Source organism: Pipistrellus hanaki (assembly GCF_964339955.1).
Source record: "Pipistrellus hanaki genome assembly, chromosome: 16".
In the NCBI taxonomy this organism is placed as follows: domain Eukaryota; kingdom Metazoa; phylum Chordata; class Mammalia; order Chiroptera; family Vespertilionidae; genus Pipistrellus; species Pipistrellus hanaki.
Window position 1 is genome coordinate 48,907,228 of NC_140518.1, and position 15,135 is coordinate 48,922,362.

Genomic DNA, 15,135 nt, shown 5'->3' on the forward strand with positions numbered 1-15,135 from the left:
CCAGCAACTCTCACCTCTTTTCTCGGGCATTTCGGCCAAATCTTTCTCCATCATCACCGATCCTCTGGTTCTGAAGATCCTGATCCCGGTCTCCCGGCTCCTCAATTTAGACCCCTCGGCACGTCACAGCGAGAAGCCGTCCTCTCCCGGCCGGCCGGCGGGGCGCTGCTGACAGGCTGCGACCCGGTCCAGTCCCGCTTCTTCCTCGGTCCCGGGATGCTGGCACCCGGATCCCGGGGCCAGGTCCCTGAGGCCGACCCTCAGATGCCGGTTCCTGCCGCCTGGCACGGTACCTGCGGGGACCGAGCAGCTTGGAGGAGATGGCGCCAGGTTCGGGCTCCCCTGAAGCCCGCGCCGGCCCGCGGCGCCCCGCCCGTCGCGCCCGCTCGCACCCGGCTCCCCGGGAGGCGGCAGCCGCGGGAGGGGATGGGCTCATGGTTCGCCCTCGAGGCATTTTCACAAATGCGCGCTCCAGCCCCGGCTCGGCACAGACTGAGGCCCAGGGGGCCGCCACCGAAGCCGAGCGCGGAAAAGCGGCCTCATAACCCAACTCACCTCCCATCCGGGCTGGACAAAGGCTTCCAACTTCTGGGGCCCCCTCGCAGTCGCGCATGCGTGAGGAGGCAATGGGGGCGAGGCTGGCGAGCCTCTCCAGCCAAGAACTACGATTCCCAGAAGCCCCCGGGGCACGGCCAGACTCCGTTCTCCGCAGGTGGGAGTCCAAGTGGCGCTGTGGGGGTGGGAGGGGCGCGAACAGGAGAGAGGAAGGGGAATTGCGAAGAAGCCAGATTTTTCCTTCTCGCGAGAGTAAGGGCTGCAACTCCAACGTAAGGTCCATCGCACCGGAGAGCGCTGATGTCAGGGACGGGTGTGCGGCGGGCGGCGCTGAAGGGACCACAGTCCAGTGCTTAGGGCTGCCGAGGAGTTCAACCTTCGTTAGTCTAACGCAGGGGTCTTCAAAGTACGGCCCGTGGGCCACATGCAGCCCCCAGGGGAGTCTGATCCTGCCCGCCAGGTTTTTTGGGCAGTGAGAGCAGCCAAGGTGTTACAGTAGGAATTAGTAGTTCATATAGTCCGGCCCTCCAGCTCTCTGAGGGACCGTGATCTGGCCCCCACTTTAAAAAGTTTGAGGACCCCTGGTCTAACGTAAGATATATGCGAGCAGTCTATGCCTTTTCCATATATTTTACCTCAGCAAACTCCTTTTCCTTCAAATAGCATGGAAAGTGTATTTGTAGGAACAGTGGGGTGTATAGGCACATCCATGTTTGTTCCTGCATCCATGGACAAAATACTGAAAATTCACATGTGTGAGAGGGAAGTTGAAAATATTCAAACAGTGTCAACCAATCTGAGCGACATCTTATTTAAGCAAGCGTGACATTAAATGTATCAAAATAGATGGTTCTCTCAAGCATGGTTAGTCTCATCCTAACCTACCCATCTCAAACTCAAAATGTTTAAGTCGCCCTCCTCTTCACAAACCCATTCACAAAAGCAAGAATGAGAATATCCTTAACTCTTCTCCCACTACAGTTACCACCAAGTCCTCTTTCTTATATCTTAAATAATGCTCCGATTTGTGACCATCTTTCTCTGTTCCCACTGGCATTACCTTCGTTTTGGCCACCACCATTTCACTAGGGTTATTTATGGCCAGCCTCCTAACTGATTTCTCTAACTCAGCTTTTCTTTTCCACCAGTCTGTTCTCCACACTTCCTGGCCAGTGATTGAGCATTCAAAAGCAAGAATATAACGTCACTTTACTGCTTAAAACATCCGTGGCTTTCACGAACTTTGGGGAACAATGATTTTTAGTTTCCACTGGATGGCACCATTGTTCAGCTTCCATTGTGCCTCCTGCTATTCACACCCTTTAACCCACCCCTCTAACCCCCGCAGTGTGGATAGGATCTGTGACTCACTTTTAACAGTAGAGCACAGCAAAGGTGACATATTCTTTTCTTAAAACAAAATAAAACACACACACACACACACACACACACACACACACACACACACACATATTGACTTCAGAAAGGAAAGGGAGAGGGATAGAGGATAGAAACATCAATAATGAGAGAGGGTCATAGCCTCCTTCACGCTCCCTAGTGGGGTTGGAGCCCTTGACTGGAATCCAACCCGGGACACTTCAGTCCACAGGATGCTAGGGCAAAGGTGACATATTCTAATACTTCTCTTGCTAGGAGACTTCTTACTGGTTTTGACGAAGGAGGTGATGATGTTGGGGCACACATGACAAGGAACTGCAGGTGGCCTTCAGCCAACAACCAGCAAGAGTCTAAACCAGGGGTCCTCAAACTTTTTAAAGTGGGGGCCAGATCACGGTCCCTCAGAGAGCTGGAGGGCCGGACTATATGAACTACTAATCCCTACTGTAACACCTTGGCTGCGCTCACTGCCCAAAAAACCTGGCGGGCAGGATCAGACTCCCCTGGGGGCTGCATGTGGCCCGCGGGCCGTAGTTTGAAGACCCCTGGAACCCTGTCAGCAACCCACAAGGGCTTGGAAGTGGATCACTCCTAGTAGAGTTTTCACATGAAAACTCACTCCTGGTTGACACCTTGATAGGCAGCTGCGGAGGATCTAGTTAAGTAGTGCGCAGATTTTCACCCACAGGTAGTGAGATAATAAATGTGTGCTTTTTTTTTTCCTACTAAGTATATAGTAATATTGTTATGTAGGAAAATATAATTAATACAGTATCCTAACTTAGATGGAAAACTCCTTTCCCCTAGGAATACTCTGGAAGGGGGAGGTTGTTGGATGAGAAACTATTGGAAATTAATTGGAAACTCTGAAAGACAATGGCTACAGTTGGTCCTAGGATGTGTGTGTGTGTGTGTGTGTGTGTGTGTGTGTAGATTATAAGAAAATGACAGCAACAATGGAAGACCCTTAGATGTCACAAAGAGACTATGGAAGGTTCTGTAAGGTGTGGGAGTGATTTTTAGAGTTTGTTGTGCTCCTTTTTGTTCACCCCCACATTGCTCTGGGTAAATGTTCCCATTCTTGCTTGCATCATTGCAGTGTAGCCTTAGGGTAAGGTGACCAGACGTCCTGCTTTTGGTGGGACAGTCCTGATTTTTAACAATTTGTCCTGTGTCCCATCCCACGGTGTTTTAAAAAAGTCCCGATTTTTGGAAAGAATGCATGACAAGCTAGGGAATGGTGGGAGAACAGGAAGAGAATATACAGTTTTTGGCGTATTTAGCCAGGATAGGAGTTTTATATTATTTTTGTTAATTTTATAATGTTAAACTTTAATAATAATAAATAATTGTTGAGAACTGATTATCAAGAACTGCTTATCAAAGTTTGCATTGTTGATCAGTTTTTAGAATTCACTCGAATGAGAAATATGCCAAAGAATAAAATAATACTATACATAATATTTATTTATTATATTTGTAAATTGTAAATTGTACTTATGTTGAAATTAAAAAAAATATATTACAATACTATTTTTGCGTTCTATGAAAATTTTTGTTGCTCCATATAGACCAAATTTTTAATCAATACCCTCCCCTCTCCCCCTCGCGTCAATGGTGTCCTGCTTTACCAATGTTAAAATTTGGTCACCTTACCTAGGGCTGGGCTGGGATAGAAGGTGATACTAATAAATAAAAGTAGATCCATTTCAACGGGTTCCATTCTCCTTTCTCGCACTCTCATTCACACACATATGCACACACAGTGAGTCTGATGATCACTGCAAAAAAAGAAATGTTCCCTGAGGGATAAAATCACCTGGTAGAAAGAGGGTGAGGAGTGGTCATGCCAAATTTTAACATTATAGATTCTCTTCTTTGAGAACAACTAAAATCCTTCTCAGTCTCTCCTCCTCTCCCAAATATTCAAGATTCATCTACAGCTTATGCCCTTCCTGGTGAGTTGAAAAAGGGATAGGAAACACATCCAATTTTTTGCTTCTCCCTCCCTACATTACCAGATTATAACCTGGGCCTGGGAAATATGGGCTCACAAGGAAAAAAGAATATATATGAAGAATTCTATTGATCTAAGATGAAAACAATGAACTGAACCATCTATAACAGATAAAGCAGAAGTAGTGGACTGTACAGGGCCCCTGGGAAGGCACATGGGCATTCTTTAAATTATTGGCAGCTGAGTCTGAGGTGACTGGCAGAGCCACTTCTGTACTGATAACACCCTCCCCAAAAAGGCAGAGAGTGTTATCAGTACTGACTTCTTACCTTTGTCCAGGTGCCGGGAATGAGGGAATAAATAGGACCTGGGCCCACCCAAGCTCCTTTGATGCTAAGTTTTTCGGTGAAAACCCCTTGTATTTTGTAATATAAATAAATGTGCTGCCTCGGTTCTGGGTCGACTGTCTCTTCAGCAGAAGAGGGCAGCGGCCCACCCAGGACCCAGCTTTAAATCTATCTCTGTGTCTTCTCTCTTTCTTTCTTTTATTTCTCAATCCCGGTTACCTCTACTCAGAACCAGTTTCATCTCTCTGTGCTGGACACGGAAGCCTTGGAGGGGATTTATATTAGCTTCCAAATTAAATTGAAGAAGAAATCAAATGAATATTTCTTAAAGAAACCCTCCAAGTTCATGAAGCACCTTCTGGAGAAGATGAACTTGTCAAATTTGAAAGTGGGTCAAGGTCATTGTCATGAGCTGCAATGACTTCCTTCCAGTGGACGAGTGATACATGGCACACATGTTGTTGGACTCTTGATTCTCCCAGCATTGGAAGTTAACACCAAACTAAACCTTTGCCTGGGCTTGCCTCTAGACCACAATAAAGTCCGTAAGAGTCAATATTTTGGAGTGCCTTCTAGTAGAATCATTGTCCTGTCATTTCACACTAGGAAGACACAGGCTTTTTCCCAAGTCTGGTATTTCAGGGAACCTGTATTGAGCTCCTGAGTCAGGCCCTGGGTTCCAGGCCAGAAAAGCCCCTGAACTTGAGAGGAGTGGCAGGGAAGTGTGAGGATAATGGGTCTACATCACCCTCCCATATGTCCAGTTGAAAAAATAGTACATAAAACTAAGGCATGTTGATAGAATCTTTCTGATTAAACAATAAACAGTTTAGATGATTGAAACACTACCCACAAGCTATTTGTATCTTTCATCTACATGTTAACACAGTTATTCCTAACATGGGGCCACCCTATATTCCCACTCACAGTTCATTTAACATGAATATTATCCCCGCTCTTTAATAATTTTGAACATATAATTGCACAGCTGCATAGTACTTCTTAATATACATTGTGCTGCCCACCTCTTGGCCAACCACATCTGTCTCCTTCTGAAGTCCAGTTCGACTGCTATGAGCTCCAGGTAGCTCCAAATGTACAATCATTCACTATCCCTCCAGAGCATGCTCACTGCATTCTTTTCCCTTAAAATTCTGGCACCTCATGTCATGTCCTATCTCCTTTAGATCTCAAGCTGGTTCCTGTCCAAGATGCTGCTCAATCATATCTCTGTCCAGCTCTAACCACAGCGCTTGGCGTACACTCAGTAAAGACGTGAACTGCACCACAATTCTAAATGAGTTCCTCATGGTATCAGAGAACTTCAATTGTCCATCAAAATCCACTCACCTGACTTGGGGTGCACAGCAGGATGGCACTTCCCAGACCCCTTTGCTGCTTTATGAGCTGCTGTTGCCAGCGGAAGAGGACAGGCACTGAGGTGCGCTATGGCAAACCTGGAGGATACAGTCTCCGAGCATGCATTTCTCTGTGACCTGTCCCCTGAGGTGATGGAAGCACATGGGGGTGACGCCCTACAAATGAAGAAGGCCCTTGAGGGAAGAACTCTGGGTTCTTGAGTGACCACGGAAGGATTCGTCTCTTCAATCTGAACACCTGCCTGCAGTTGTATGCAATGGGAATTTTGGGAGATTTTTCCATAATTCAGCATAAGTTAATCCATCCATGCGAGGGTTAAACTATAGGATGAACTTATATGGTTTCCCATCTAGTCCATTTAAAATGACAAAGTCAATTTGGCTTTAAGAACTGAGATGATCTGTGGTGGATGGATCTGTGTATCTGTTCACTCAGCACCTGTGCACTGAGCACTCAAACTGGGTCCATGTGGAAAATCCATTGGGGCCCTGCCTCTAGGAGCTCACAGGCTGCAGGGAAGGTGGACACAACCACGGAAACAAAAACATGTGAAAGGATAGAGCAGGGGCTGTGTGCAAAGGGAGCAGGTGCTTCGAGGAGGGCTGGAGGCTCCTGGGAGAGGGGCTGAAAGGCTGCACTGAGGTGGCATTTGTCTTCACAGCAGCAGGACCAGAAGGAGTCAGCCCTGCACAAACTCAGCTGTATTTAGCCTGGCATAAGGCACAACTGTGCAGGCACTTGGAGGCAGAATGTGTCTGGATAGAGAGGAGGTTAGAAAGATCGATGTATTGACTGGAGGAACTGGGAGGAGATAAGGGAGGAATGGAGGGCCGGGCTAGGGCCTGTTGTGGGATGACTATACTAGTGATCTGCTGTGTGTCAGTGTTACCCTTCACTGGAGACTTAACCAACACACACTTATTAGCTCATATGTCTGTGATGAGGAATCCTGGTTGGCTCAACTGGGATTATTGTGGTCTCAAGTCAAGCAGGATCTGTGTCAATGAGGGTCTGAGCTCCCTCTGAGGGTTTTTGGGATTCAGTTTGTATGGAAGACCTGACTTCCTCTCTAGCTGTTGGTTTCTTTCATTTCTAGGCCACGTGGGTCTCTCCAGATAGCAATTCATAGCATAGAGGCTTGAACAAATGCATAGACACTGACATTTAAAATTTTTTAAAAAAATTTATTTTATAGAGAGAGGAAGGAAAAGAGACAGAGAGAGAAACATCAATGCAAGAGAGCAGCATTGATTAGTTCCCTCTTGTACCCATCCAAACCAGGGATCAAACCCATAGCCCAGGTATGTGCCCTGCGATGGAATCAAACCAGCAACCTTTTGGTGCCCAGGATGACACTCAACCAACTGAGCCACTCTGGCTGGGCCAGGCACTGACTTTTATAACCAAACTAGAGGCCCGGTGCACAAAATTAGTGCACTGGGTTGGAGGGTGTTCCTCAGCCCGGCCTGCACCCTTTCCAATGCTGGACATCCCTCTCACAATCTGGAACTGCTGGATCCTAACTGCTTACTTGCCTACTTACCTAATCTCCCCTAACCACTCTTCCTGCTGCCTGATCACCCCTAACTCTTCTGCCTGCCTGCCTGATCTCCCCTAACCACTCTGCCTGCCTGATGCTTCTAATGCTCCCCTGCCTGCCTGATCACCCCTAACTGCCTCTGCCTGTCTGCCTGATTGCCCCTAATTACCTCTGCTTGCCTGTCTGATTGCCCCTAACTGCTCTCCCCTGCTGGCCTGATTGCCCCTAACTGCCTCTGTCTCAGCCCCCACCACTGTGGCTTTGTCTGGAAGGATGTCTGGTCCATCCAGTCTAATTAGCATATTACCCTTTTTATTAGTATAGATATGAAAGTCATCTTGGATCCCCTTGCCTCTTCACACAAGAAAGGTGAAGACTATGGGAGTCACTGAGGAGAGAACTGGTGACCTTAGAGGTACATGCCTTGCCCAGAATCACAGACAGTCAGAATGCAGAGCCTGAGATAAACCCAGCTGTTTGTTCCCAAAGTCTTAGGGGTATCCAGGTTTTCTCAGGGACTCTGGAAAAGGCTGTGCTGGTGGAATCCTGTACAGACATGCAGATGGTATATGGGAAATGGTGAGTGTTTGGCAACTTAGATAGGCATTAGGTCAGTATTTGTCTGAAAAGGAACTCAGATCTAGAACCATGCAGGTGTATTTCTGTCCACAACCCAACCAGGGTGGAAGGAGTCAGGCCCTCTTTATGCTGACCTTACGCAGTTCTGAATCACACCCTCATTGGATATTTGGGTAACTAGGCCCACAGAGAGGCAGATACTGCCCAATGTACATGACATACAGAGTTCAGATTTCAGAAACATCCAGCCTTCCAGGCCAAGGCTCCCACCTCTCCCACAGAGTTGGTCTGGAAATTAGAAATCCTGACATATTAGGAAGCTGCTCTCTGTTCCTCCCTATTTTGTGGCCTTTTTCTTATGGGATCCAGAAAGGGAGCACTGGTATGTGCCAGAAGCTAATGCCAGCAGGTCATAAATGCAAGAAGTTCATCAAAAGATTGGTGGACCTTGAGCCTTTAGCAAGGGCTGGAAAATACATACTATTGTGTATTGAAAATGGCTAAGGACATTTCCCCAAATCTGAAAAGGATGCATAAATGTTTGCTTGCTGCTAGAGAGCTGAGAGCATTTCAATCTACATGTTATTGCCTCCTGCTGGCCAAACACCTGAACAGCCTTAGGCAGTTGCTCCAATCTGACAATGGATTCTGTATAGTAAACCTTGCCTTTGATATGTATATCTACCTTGTTTTAGGATAATTTGTATTAATAAAAAGCAAAGGGTCCAGAGAGACAGGAGGCCTTGGTTTCTTTAGCTAAGTCTCCTCTGGCTCCTCAAAATGCCTTCCAAAATTTATGTTTCATCTCTGAACTCTTTAATAATTTACATGTGAATCTTTTCCAGATTCCTGAACTCTTATAACCCTTCTAGATGCTGGATAAGACCCCTGGAAGGCATATGTACACACACACACACACACACACACACACACACACACACACACGATATAGTGACCTTGGGTGGTATTAGAAGAAAAGCAGACACAGAGGAGGTGACAACATGAAGGAAAAAGAGATTGGAGAAATTATTGTCTTGTGACAGTCCTCCTCCTACTTTACAGCTACTACTCCCTATGAGCCTGGACATCCCTAAGAAGCACCTGCTGCATAACCCATTGTGCAGGCAGGAGAGACATGCATAATGACATATCTAGGTTCAAAAAGAGGTAAGAATGAGAGGATGAGTGTGAACCTAGGTTTGTTTCCTCAACTCTGGGGCCCTGGCTGCACCCAGAACTTCTAGGGTGCTGAGAGAGAGGAGTGTTGGTGTCACTGGTACAGATATGGTGTTTCATGGAGAAGAGGGGTCCTCAGTCAGAAGCCCACAGGACTTTTTGCATGGTTGTCATTAGATGAGAGGACTCAGAGAAGACAATCCCAGGAACTGAGGTCACTTACCAATAGAATTTGGAACCCCTGTAACCAGGCACCCACATCTGGCAACAGCCCAACTGCCAGCTCACTTGCCAGGAGGCATTTGCCAGTGCAAGACGTTCTCTTGCTGTCTTCCCAGTGATTGGTGCTCTTGCTTCCGGAGACACCACAGTGAGGGCTTTTCCAGATGGCGCAGACGTTGGTTCAATTCTCGTGCCCCACGTATCTGGCCATTTAAAAAAATATGGCCTAAGGTAACACAAGGCAGCCTGGGATAGACCCATGGAGGTCTGTCCAGCCACCTCTGTGGGTCATCCCTGTGCAGCCTACATCCCCGCCCCTTCATGTGTGGGAAGAGGAGAACCCTGGGGCAGAAACTGCTTTCGAGGCAGTGGATAACTCAGAGGTCTTGTTATGATCACACCCCAGGACAGGGCAGGCAGTTGGAGATGTGCACCCTAGGAGTCCCTTATCTATGCCAACAGGAATCTTAGGCCCTCAGGCTGTCATGACTTTTTCTCCCCAGTGGAGATTAGAGCAGAACCAGCAAGACAGGGCTCTGAGGCTTCCCCCTGGTGACTGGGAACTGTCTTTACAGAGCTCCGCACAGGAGAACAGACCGGAGCTGACAGATGGGGTCCTCACCTCCACGCCCCTGCAGGAGGCACAGGTATCTCATCCATCCACAAGTATGCAGCATGGCTTCAGAGTGAGTGTAGGTGCTGAGTTGACCCAGACTCCAGAACCCCATGCAGTCAAAGGGGACGCCCCTGGTTCTTGAGGCTGCATAGCTACTCCCCAGAGATCCCTCCTAGCATCCAATTACCAAAGGAATCTGGGGCCCATATTCTCCCCGCAAATCACTCTCAGAGTCCAGCCCCTTTCAGGTCGGATGCAAAGTCACTGCCCACAAAGTTTTAGGAACATCAGAGGAGAGACTTTGTACCATTTCTCTTCTTGCTCAGTCAAGAGTATTTTTGCATTTCTGTACAGACTTTCCCTTTTAATATCTGTGTCCAAGTGCCCATGTTGGCCTGACAATCCTTGCACACCTTCTCCCATCCTTATATATCGTTGTGATTAGTAGAGATGCTTTTCCCAAAAGGACACGGGGCTCAAGATACCAAGTCTGTTGCTTTGCCATTTGCTGCCCAGAGGAACACATCTCTGTGGCCCCTCCAGGTCAGGAGCTGGGGCCTCCCTGGGCTACACAACAAGGGGTACCTGTTATCAGAGCTGGCAGTCCATCTCTTCACTGCGGTGGGACTTGAAGTGATCCCTTTCTGCTATGTCAGTGGTGCTGTCCTAAACATCCCATTTGTCCTAATATGCAGACCCTCCCTCTCCAGGAAAAGCCTCTGTATGCTCATCTTGGAATGAGGTGTTCTGTAAGAAATCCCAGGGTTAACACAAGGATGTGCTGTCGTCCATCCTCTGCTAAGAAAATGATTAAGATACTAATGTGTCTTATCATAACTCACCTCCAAGTCTACCTTGCCCGCTGAGAACCTTTTCTCTTGTCAATGTAGAAAACATGAAAACCTGTGAAGAATTTCTCTGAGTTTCTTAGAGTCAAAATCTAGACAATTGCAGTGAAGCAAAATCTCAACTGAATGAGATAATAATGCTTCAGAAAATGGCAGCTTTGCACCTTATTTTATACATTACAATCAAAAGAGGAGACTTCTGTGGGTTCCATGAAATCCATTTGTGATAGATTAGGGAGGCAGGAGAAATCAAAGCAGGGAATCTCTGGGATTGAAGAAAAGGTAAAATGAGACACATACTTCTTTTACATAAGTGTGTACAGGATAGTTAACAGTCCACGATGAACTCAATAGTAATGAGCGGATTTGTGATCTTTGCAGAGTGATGCCTGTGCTTTGAGGGTTCTGAAAGAAGGAAAATTACTTTGACCTTACAAAAATACACTGAGTGGCCAGATTATTATGATCTCTGAACACATAATCTAGCCAATCAGTATATATATATATATATATATATATATATATATATATATATATGCGGCCCGGTACATGAATTCATGAATGGGAGGGTCCGGCCAGCCTGCCCAGAAGGAGGGGACAAGGGCGATTGGCTGGCCTGCCTCCTGGTGAAACTCCTGGTCGAGGAGACAATTTTCATATTAGCCTTTTATTATATAGGATATACACTGAGTGGCCAGATTATTATGTGTTCATAGATCATAATAATCTGGCCACTCAGTGTATGTTGCTGTAGATTAAAAAAGAGAATAGAGAGGCTCAGTTAAGGTAAAGATTGACCTTTGTCAGGGAAGATGACAGCCTAGGATATGATACCCACCATACGCTGCTTTTAGTTTTAAAAAACTTTAATTTCAGACCATCCTTTGTGGTCACTTTAGGTCTCTGAGTTTGCAAGTCTGCCAGGTTATCATGTGGTTTCCACGATCACTTCTGCCCCATCTCTTGCTACCAATCACTGAGTGCTTGGGGTTTTGTCTGAGCTGAAGCCCCAACCCTCCTGGCAGTTTATGAGCTGCCTCTGATGGCAAGTGTCCCTCTGTCCCAACACAGGGTGGAAATAAGACCTCTACGGGGCCTGCAGCTACAGACCTGGACAGCATGCCTGCTGCACTCAACACACAGGTGCCGATGAACATCTTTGCTACCTGGGAGGTGGACTGCTCCAGCCCCACCTGCGTGCCCAGGCAGTGCAGCCTCACCTTAACCAAGCTGCTGATCCACCAGGAGCTGGAGAAGGAGCTCAGTACTGTGGTGATAAGTGTGAAGATGCAGGGCTCCAAGAACGTCTTGAGGTCTGACGAAATTGTGCTGCCCCCCAGTGGTCAACTGAAGATCGACCTGGCGCTGACCTTCTCCCTGCAGTATCCCCACTTTTTAAAGAGAGAAGGCAACAAGTTACAGATTATGCTTCAGCAGAAGAAGCGCCTTAAAAATCAGACCACTCTGAGATATAAGACTCTTGCCATGGGTACGATCGACATGGCTGAGTTGATGCTGCAACCCCTCCAGGGAGGCCAGATGCTGAGCCTCCACAGCACCATCATGGAGTCATCTGACCACGTGGCTGAGATCAGCATCTCCTACTTGTCCAGCCAGCCCATCTACTCTGAGGACAGCATGTGGCAAGTCGGCCCCAAGGCCAAGTGCAGAGTTCATTACTCTGAGCAGCAGGTCAGCCATGATCCCAGGCATGAGCAGAATGAAGAGGAGGAAGACTCCTACTTTGAGGAGTCAAAAAAGCAGCTCCAAGGAGAAGTAAGAATGCCATTAATGACCAGGAAACAAGATGCCATCAAGAAAGTTGGAGCATGGCTGCGCAAGATGCAAATGTGGGAGAAAGAACTGAACCTAGAGCAAGAGTCTTTGGAGCACAACACCGAGGTGGAGGAGGACCTGGATCTGCTGTATGACTCACTGGAGAACCCCAGTGACGGTGGTCTATGATGTTCTCCTCAGTATCCCAAACCCCCATCTCAGGCCATTCTTGGAATACCTGTCCAACTCCAGCTCTCAGAGGGAGATCTAGAACATCCATAGTTCCCGGAGCCAGAAGGAGCCTCCAAATCCAACCCATGTGATGGAGATGAGCTGCTAGAAACCAGCAGGCACATCACAAAGACCGAGTCTCTCTTCATCCCCTACCCCAATCCCATAGGCAGCAGGTGAGCTGCTGGGGCTGGAGCACATCCCTAAAGGCGCTACAGGTGGCAGAGCCACACAAGCAGGTCAATAGCCTGGACAACAAACACTGTCCAGACCCGCCGAGCCAGCTGCAGATTCCCAGGATGACAGTGTACAACCAGCTGAACTGCATCCTCATCTCTGACAACCAGCTGAGAACATCCTCCTCCTCAACATCTGTGACCGGCAGGGGCAGTTCCCATCTGAGTCCTGCAGCAATACATGCTGCAACACCTGCTCCAAAGCTGAGGTACAGGTGGCCTTCAGGACCATCATCTGGAGGATACAGAGATGGTGTTATGGAGGCTCAGCATCTGGCCGGAAGCCTGTGAAGTTCCTGGTGGCAGAGGCACAGCACTACTTCAGAGTTGTGCTACAGGTCTTCCTGGAGCTGCTAGCAGTCCTACAACCTGCCCCCTGGCTGGGCTACATGCACTTCCTGGTCACCCTGCTGGGTTCCCATTCCATGGCCAGGTACCTGGGCTCCATGGAAGTCCGCTACAACAACTTGTTCCAGGACCTGGCCAGGCAGGGCCTGTTCCACAAGGAGGTCCAGAGGACTGTGCAGGACCCACTAGATATCCTTTTGAGAATCACATAGTACATCGCCAGGGCCAATTGTGTCCACCAACTACCCATCATGGAGTCCATACTCACCTACAAATGGAAAAACCCCATTGAGAAGTCCTTGAACATCATTTCCTTTGTGGTGTTGGTAGAAATTGGAATAGTGGGACCATTCTGGGTCACATCAGGAGACAGATCATGTGGCTCCCATGGCTCTAGTGTGCTGTCATCCACCCAGCCATACAGGTGTGCAGCAAACAAGGAGACCTCACCACCCCTATTCTCCTCCCTGTCTGTGAGTGGAGCCATGTCCTCCTCCAGCCAGGGCATTGGTCTTGAGTCACGGGGCTGTAGGAGGATTCCTGGAGGACAACCCAGGCCACAGACAGAAAGAGAGACTCTGAGAACAAAGACCAGGCTACCGCCAGTCACAACCTCAAGTGCACATTCCAGCCTCTGGGTCAGCGGGCTGCCAGGCAGGGGTGAGGCTGCAGCCACCCCACCGTGTCCATTACAGTGGTCACCGAGGAGAAGAACAACAAGGTGATGTGTTTTCCCATGAAGTACCAAAGTCAGTGCCTGGAGGGCATCAGCCACCCAATCTTCAGAGCCGCCAAGAATCTGCAGAACATACTGCAGGTCCTCGTTGACGGCGTGGAGTAGAACAACATGAAGCTGCCATGTCAAGCGCTTCCCCATCTGCATCTTGGATGCTCCAATCCCACTTTCTAGCCCAGCCCATCCCTGCCCATCTCCTGCACCTCCCCTGCCCTTCCCCCTGCCCTGGCCAAGCCCAGAAGGATCAGCTGCTTCTCTGCTCACATTTCAGTGTAGTAAAGAGACAGACCCTGGAAACACAAAGCATAAAGTTTTCAGTGTGAATGTGCTCACAACCTGGAAAATAACGTGGTGTACCTAAGAGGGAGCCCCCCAACTGCTCTGCTTATTACCCAGAATGCTCTGGTGAGTGGGAGGTCAGGCAGACAGTGTTGAGAGGCACCATTATTGAAGGTGTTGCCTCAGGACCCCTACAACCCCCACTGAGAAAGGTTCTCACCATCAGGACTCTGCTTCCCTGGGGAGTCAGCTTCAGTGTGTACCCGACTCAGTGCTGGGTGGCAGAGGCCAAGGGCTGGCCTCCCATTGGGGGCTTCCTCACAGAGCATGGATACCAGTCAGCCCAGCCCTGGGTCCCAGCTGCCAACCAGCCGTGGTTTCAGCACCACCCTTTCATGGTGTCCAATAAATTCCATCCTCAAAAGGCAAAACAGAAAAGAAAAAGACCAGTATTGTACCAACCAGCCAGGCACATTGACTGGACAAACTGGCCAAATACCAGGTGTCCAACTTCCTGGGCAGGGACTCCACTTTCGTCCCCACCTTTCTGTGTTATAATAGAGCATTTGCCACCACCCAACCAGTGTGGGACCAACTATTTACCAGGTGAGCCCCTCTCTCTGCCCTCCAAGCCACCTGTTGGCTGTGAGTTTTCAGGTCGCTGCATCTCTCTGAGTGTTTGTTCCTCTGAATATGGGGAAATGGAGGCCCAATTGGGTTATTATAGAGACTCAGTGGGGTCCTCCTGGGAAAGTGCTCTCTGGGTTCCTGGACAGTAAAGAGGTGGGCCAGAGTGCCTGTGGTTGAGCCAATTGGTCATTTTCTCTTCCTTTTGAGGAAGCCTCTGCCAAATTTGTGATCCTTCTCAGGGCCTTGGGCTAAGCTATCTTTCCATTTCATAATGAGATCAG

The 15,135-nt window shown here is 48.3% G+C and overlaps 1 protein-coding gene across 5 annotated transcripts in view; it reads right to left on the reverse strand.

The window, feature by feature from the left end:
* ZNF286A (zinc finger protein 286A) overlaps positions 1-703 on the reverse strand; it is a 35,392-nt gene extending 34,689 nt beyond the window's left edge. For 3 of the 5 annotated variants that reach the window (XR_014792952.1, XM_084861544.1, XM_084861543.1), the window contains exons 1-2: positions 556-700; positions 15-293 (exon numbers count right to left, since the gene is read on the reverse strand). Coding sequence is in view for 4 of the 5 variants with exons in the window: in XM_084861544.1 (XP_084717670.1) it covers positions 15-54 (40 nt within the window). In the remaining variant the exon portion in view is untranslated. Of the gene's footprint in view, positions 1-14; positions 294-555 lie in introns of all 5 variants that reach the window. The other 2 variants (XM_084861542.1, XM_084861539.1) reach the window with 2 other exon arrangements.
* Between the last annotated feature and the right edge of the window lie 14,432 nt (positions 704-15,135).